The sequence below is a fragment of the Narcine bancroftii genome, chromosome 1 (genome assembly GCF_036971445.1).
Source record: "Narcine bancroftii isolate sNarBan1 chromosome 1, sNarBan1.hap1, whole genome shotgun sequence".
Lineage (NCBI taxonomy): Eukaryota > Metazoa > Chordata > Chondrichthyes > Torpediniformes > Narcinidae > Narcine > Narcine bancroftii.
Genome location: NC_091469.1, coordinates 332,136,513 through 332,143,589, shown reverse-complemented (window position 1 = coordinate 332,143,589; position 7,077 = coordinate 332,136,513). Strand labels below are relative to the sequence as shown.

Here is a 7,077-nt window from a genome sequence, read left to right as displayed (position 1 = left end):
CTGGCCTCCCCCACTCCTCTCTGGCCTCCCCCACTCCTCTCTGGCCTCCCCCACTCCTCTCTGGCCTCCCCCACTCCTCTCTGGCCTCCCCCACTCCTCTCTGGCCTCCCCCACTCCTCTCTGGCCTCCCCCACTCCTCTCTGGCCTCCCCCACTCCTCTCTGGCCTCCCCCAGAAGGATTCCTGACACAGAATGTAGACCAGCAGACTAAAGGAAAGGCCATACTGGATCTAGTACTGGGTAATGAACCTGGTCAGGTGACAGACCTCTCAGTGGGGGAGCATTTTGATGATAGTGATCACAACTCCTTGATCTTTAGCATGGCTTTAGACAAGGATAAAAGCAGACAAAATGATAGTGTTTCAATGAGGAAGGTTTAATTACAATGTGATGAGGCAGGAACTCGTGAGAATAAATTAGGAACAGATGTTCTCGAGAAAAAGCACAGAAGTAATGTGGAGGATGCTTAGGGGCCACTTGGGTGGGGTCCTGGATAGGTTTGTCCCACTGAAACAAGGAAAAGATAACCGTGATTGACAAAACAGGTGAAGCAGCTAGTCAAGAGGAAGAAGGAAGCAGACATTAAATACAGGAAGCGTGAAACAGGAAGAGCTCATGAGGAGTATATGGTAGCCATGAAGGAGCTTAAAAAAGACTTGGGAGATCTAGAAGAGGACATGAGAAGGCCTTGACAAGTCATATTAAAGAACCCCAAGGCGTTCTATGCATACATGAAGAACAGAAGGATGATAAGAGTGAAGGGAGGGCAGCTTAAGTGTAAATGAGGCAGAGGAAGTTGGGGAGGTCCTAAATGAATGCTTCACCAGATGAATTAATTTTGGTCAAAATCAGAATAGAACAAGCTTATGTGCCAGACCGTGTTGAGATTAAGAAAGAGGAAGTGCTGGATCTTCTTAAAAATATTAGGATTGATAAATCTCCAGATCAGACAAGGTGTACCCCAGATTGCTATGATAAGGGAGGGAAGAGGTTGTTGGAGCATTGGCAATGATCTTTCCATCCTCCTCGGCCACAGTGGAGATGCCAGAGGATTGGAGAATGCGTAATGCAATCCCTTTGTTTTTAAAAAAAAAAGGTGTTAGGGAGAATCCTGAGATTTATAGAGCAGCGAGTCTTGCGTCAGTCATGTGCAAACTATTGGAGAGAGTTATTAAGGTCAGGATTTATGAGCATTTGGAGAAGTGCAGTCTACTCAGAGATAGTCAGCATGGCTTTGTGAAGGGAAGGTCTTGCCTTTTGAGGAATTAACAGAAGAAACTGATAAAGGTATGGCAGTAGATGTGGTGTTATGGATTACAGTAAGGCATTTGACAAGATCCCCATGACTCAGACTAGTTCAGAAAGTCATGGAGATCTATTGAACCTTGGCTGTGTGGATTCGGAAACCAGCAAGTAGTAGTGGATGGAGAGTATTCTGCCTGGAGGTCAGTGACTACTAGACTACTGCAGGAAACTGTTTTGGGACGACTGCTCTTTGCGATTTTTATAAATGACCTGGATGAAGATGTAGAGGGATCGGTCAGTATGTTTGCCAGTGATTGGGAGGAGATGTGGATAGTGTTGAAGGTTGTTGTAGGTTATTACAGGATATAAACAGGATGCAGAGTTGGGTGGAAAAGTGGCAGATGGTGTTCATTCTGGATAAGTGTGATGTGATGCATTTTGGAAGGACAAATCAGAAGGCAGAGTACATGGTGAAGGGTGGGATACTTAAGAGTGTGGAAATTACATAGATTTCTCAAGGTTGCAACACAATTTGATAAATGGTTACTAAGGTCCATGGTATGCTGGGCTTCAATAGTCGAGGAATTGCGTTCAGGTATCGTGAGGTGATGTTCTATAGATCTCTGGTAAGACCACACATGGAATATTTTGTTCATTTCTGGTCACCTCATTTCCAGGAAAGATATGTAATCTGTTGAGGGGGTGTGGAGGATATTTTACAGGATGTTGCCTGGTCTGGAAAATCTGTCTTATGGGGCAAGGTTGGCAGAACTATGGCTTTTCTCTTTGGAGTGAAGAAGGATGAGAGGAGATGTCTGAAATATTTTGAGAGGTATAGATAAAGTGGACAGCCAGCTCCATTTTCCAAGGGCAGGTGTAGCAAACACCAGAGGACATCTGTATAAAGTGAAGGGAGGAAAGTTTAGGGGAGACATGAAAAGTTTTCATCAGGTGGGGAGTAAAGTTCAGAATCTCCATCGGCAGATGCTGATTGATACTGAAGATACTGTGGAAGAAATTCCATGCAGAGATGTGACACTTACACAGTGTGCACACAGTTCTTTATGGTGAGGTACCTGCACTGGGCTGGTTCTGTTCAGGGAGACCTATTGTTTGGAAGCTATGTTGTAGCTCTGACTGCAGTCAAGGACACTGCCAGTGGTGAATGATGAGTCTTTCTTACAATTAGACAAAACTACGGTTTTAATTTTAAAAAAAACTCATCCAGGTCTAGATGTAGTTTGCAAAATTTTTGATTAAATTATGCAATCATTTCTGTAAAAGCTTGTTTGTTTTTATAAAACAAGTGTTTGAAGAAATGCATTTTAAAGGTCTGGTGGCAGGGAAGTCCATGATATGATGTGAATAAATTATTCGAGAGAGAATCTCAGAGTCTCCGAGTTAATTTCCACTACAGACACACACCAGAGACTAGACGCAGGGATCTGGATCTAGCACACAATCTGCTAGAAGAACCCAGTGGGTTCAGCAGCATCCATGGGAGTGGAAGGGTTCCAGCTTGAAAATTATTTTTCCCAGTTGCTACTACATTACTTGGGTTGAGAGGATTTGGAGGAGATTTGGGACAAACTTGCATGGAATTTGCTTGTAGATCAGCTGAGTCCGAGAATCTTAAGGGCCACTCCCATAGAGTGTTCAGTTTGAATTTAATTTAGATGGACAGTGTGGTGACAGGCCCTTCTGGCCCACAAGCACGTGCCGCCAGTTACGCCCAATTTACTACAACCCTGGTACGGTTGGGAGGAAACCAGAGCACCCATGCAGACACAGGAAGAACGTACAATCTCCTTTTGGACAGCGTGGTATTCGAACCTCAGTCACTGACCATTATGCTAACTATACTGCTGTTGATGGGTGCTTTTGGCCCTCCTGTTTTGGGGGCTGTGGAAGCACCCATGTGTAATCTCCTTGAAGAGCTGCAGTCGGCTGTCTTGTGACACTTGGTGCGCAGAACGGTTATTAATAGACTGCTCAGAAAAAGCTGCCGAGGAGAGATGCCAAAGAAGGCAGTGTTGTAGAATGACCTTGCACGCTGCTGCCAAGGTCGCAGAAGTACAACGTGTTGTTGTTGTTAGCTAAGCCATAGGAATTTCTCTTTGAGGGGTCGTAAGCGTGTATTTTTGTTTGGTGGAATGGGGGGAATTTACGATTAAATATATTTCCTTAATACATTAGATGATGTTTAGATTTCCAAAAAAGTATTGTTGACTGAATGAGTGACTCCTTCAAAATGTTTCATTTCCTGGATTGAGATTTTTATACAGTGAAGCATCCAGCATCTATGGGGATTGGTAAATGCCGGTTAAGTGAATTTTCCGGTTGCTTTAGATTACATCTCGTGTGATTGCAGAAATGACCGTTGGAGCGAACTACTTCTAAACTTCCATACTTTTTACCTATTTGTTTTCAGCAATTTTTTTTCATGGGTTGCTTGAAATTCCAGATAACGTGGGTTTTTACTCTAAATGAAATCAGTGATTCAGCATAAGTACCAAGCCTGCACCGTCCAAATACACCCCTGTGACCAACCACATATGTCATTGGACCCGGGAGAAACCCACGCAGACACAGGGAGAACATCCAGACTCTTTACAGACAGTGCTGGATTTGAACTCTGGTAGCTAACACTGTAATGGTGTTGTCAATTGCAATATTGCAATATTGCCTAATTTGCTGTGATTAAATTTAACGCACCTTCCATAGAACAAAGATAATGAAATTTCCGCTTGATTTCCAGCAGGATCATGTGGTCTGCAATCTATTTCCTCCGTGCTTATGCCCAAACATTACTTCCTAATTGCTGGCAGTCACACATGTCATTCTGCAGGGGAGACTTCAAGCGACTTGTGCATTTATTGATGTCCCAAAACCAATGTGGTCCTTCTGGTTTAGCCACTGTGGGAAGCGTGGTGGGTGCTCAATGCACAGTAGGATCTCACTGAACATGTACATGGCTTCAATTATCAGTTGACTGACTCCATTTATGCTGTTTCTGTGTGGGTATGAGTCAGTGCAGGAATTAAACCATGACATCTGCTTGGTGAGTGTTCCCCATCAGAGAGCTGAATTGACCCCAGCACACTGTGAAGGTTAGTCTTGACTGGCCAGCTTGGTGGGCAGGAGGAATGGCTGATGGAATAGAACACAGAGAAATGTGGGGCATTGTTTAGGGAGGTCTAAAGTGGCAATGACAGGGAACTGGGGAGCCTTGGCGGTAGGAGGGATCTGGAGCGCCTCGGAGGGGGGAGGGATCTGGGGCGCCTCGGAGGGAGGAGGGATCTGGGGCGCCTCGGAGGGAGGAGGGATCTGGGGCGCCTCGGGGGGGAGGGATCTGGGGCGCCTCGGTGGGGGAGGGATCTGGGGCGTCTCGGAGGGGGGAGGGATCTGGGGCGCCTCGGAGGGGGGAGGGATCTGGGGCGCCTCGGAGGGGGGAGGGATCTGGGGCGCCTCGGAGGGGGGAGGGATCTGGGGCGCCTCGGAGGGGGGAGGGATCTGGGGCGCCTCGGAGGGGGGAGGGATCTGGGGCGCCTCGGGGGGAGGGATCTGGGGCGCCTCGGAGGGGGGAGGGATCTGGGGCGCCTCGGAGGGGGGAGGGATCTGGGGCGCCTCGGAGGGGGAGGGATCTGGGGCGCCTCGGAGGGGGGAGGGATCTGGGGCGCCTCGGAGGGGGGAGGGATCTGGGGCGCCTCGGAGGGGGGAGGGATCTGGGGCGCCTCGGAGGGGGGAGGGATCTGGGGCGCCTCGGAGGGGGGAGGGATCTGGGGCGCCTCGGAGGGGGGAGGGATCTGGGGCGCCTCGGAGGGGGGAGGGATCTGGGGCGCCTCGGAGGGGGGAGGGATCTGGGGCGCCTCGGAGGGGGGAGGGATCTGGGGCGCCTCGGAGGGGGGAGGGATCTGGGGCGCCTCGGAGGGGGGAGGGATCTGGGGCGCCTCGGAGGGGGGAGGGATCTGGGGCGCCTCGGAGGGGGGAGGGATCTGGGGCGCCTCGGAGGGGGGAGGGATCTGGGGCGCCTCGGAGGGGGGAGGGATCTGGGGCGCCTCGGAGGGGGGAGGGATCTGGGGCGCCTCGGAGGGGGGAGGGATCTGGGGCGCCTCGGAGGGGGGAGGGATCTGGGGCGCCTCGGAGGGGGGAGGGATCTGGGGCGCCTCGGAGGGGGAGGGTTCTGAGGAGCGTTGCGGCGGGGGGGAGGGATGCGGGGAGCGTTGCGGCGGGGGGGAGGGATGCGGGGAGCGTTGCGGCGGGGGGGAGGGATGCGGGGAGCGTTGCGGCGGGGGGGAGGGATGCGGGGAGCGTTGCGGCGGGGGGGAGGGATGCGGGGAGCGTTGCGGCGGGGGGGAGGGATGCGGGGAGCGTTGCGGCGGGGGGGAGGGATGCGGGGAGCGTTGCGGCGGGGGGAGGGATGCGGGGAGCGTTGCGGCGGGGGGAGGGATGCGGGGAGCGTTGCGGCGGGGGGGAGGGATGCGGGGAGCGTTGCGGCGGGGGGGAGGGATGCGGGGAGCGTTGCGGCGGGGGGAGGGATGCGGGGAGCGTTGCGGCGGGGGGAGGGATGCGGGGAGCGTTGCGGCGGGGGGAGGGATGCGGGGAGCGTTGCGGCGGGGGGAGGGATGCGGGGTGCGTTGCGGCGGGGGGAGGGATGCGGGGAGCGTTGCGGCGGGGGGAGGGATGCGGGGAGCGTTGCGGCGGGGGGAGGGATGCGGGGAGCGTTGCGGCGGGGGGAGGGATGCGGGGAGCGTTGCGGCGGGGGGAGGGATGCGGGGAGCGTTGCGGCGGGGGGAGGGATGCGGGGAGCGTTGCGGCGGGGGGAGGGATCCGGGGAGCGTTGCGGCGGGGGGAGGGATCCGGGGAGCGTTGCGGCGGGGGGAGAGATCTGCAGAGGGGGGCAGGATCTTTGGAGGGGAAAGGGTTGCAGAGCTGGGAGGGATCTGGGGAGTTTCATGGTGCAGAGGGATCTGGGACTACAGGTGTATTGTACCTTGAAAGTGGTATCACAGGTCGATAGGGCAACAAGGGATAGTGGTGAAAGTAGGTCCAGAAGTTGGATTTCAGCTCGACTCATGACATGGAGGGATATGGGAGCAGGCAGCAGAGTTTCCTTTGGAGGTGTAGCCATCATGGGAACAATGGCCTGCTCTTCACTGCTCTATGACCTAAATAACCACAGTCATATCAATGCAGCGCTGAAACAGCTTCACTGGCCCAGGATATGGAATAATGAGAAACATTTCACTCATTCAGTCCTTGGCAGTGGGTGGGGTGCATGCACCTTTAAATCTGTAGTGTTAACTTGCTCTATGTCTCATCTTTGGCAGCAACAAGCTCACAGGCTGTGATCTTGTGGCTGTGCTTCATGTCCCATGTTTACACTGCAAACATAATTCTGGTTCCTGCAATGAAAGTCATTTGAGGTACCCTGCAAATCAATCCAAGGTCAACTTGGGAACACCAGCCATGGTCAACTCTGCAGCCACTCTTGTAACATTCCACTGTGTTCAGGTGGTTTGTGTTGGATGTGGGGCTTATTCCATCCACAAGAGATATGATTGAATTCTGGGTGAGACATACTCCTATAGTTCTTCCTGTCCTATCGTGGCTGGGCACTGCACGTTGTCTGCTCCCGTACCAACGCACTGTGCTGAATGGAAGACTTGCCAGCTTGTTTCCAAAGGAGAGAAGTCAGCTGTTAACTGATGCCCTCATTGTGCAGAGACCAGGGAAGGGGCTGACCACCTTTGGGCTGGGGTTGTTGGTGACTGTAAGCTAGGGTACCCCTGAAATGCACCTGAAATTTGGTTCAGCCATTTGCGGTCCCCG

At 52.7% G+C, this 7,077-nt stretch overlaps 1 protein-coding gene across 1 annotated transcript; it reads right to left on the bottom strand.

Annotated features, from left to right (window-relative positions):
- Nucleotides 1–4,356: 4,356 nt before the first annotated feature.
- LOC138757748 (uncharacterized) lies at nucleotides 4,357–6,376 on the bottom strand. The gene is made up of 3 exons (XM_069925583.1): nucleotides 6,239–6,376; nucleotides 4,899–6,152; nucleotides 4,357–4,845 (listed from the first exon to the last, which is right to left on the bottom strand). Exons 1-3 carry the CDS (start codon nucleotides 6,374–6,376, stop codon nucleotides 4,357–4,359), a joined length of 1,881 nt encoding a protein of 626 aa, XP_069781684.1.
- Nucleotides 6,377–7,077: the final 701 nt, after the last annotated feature.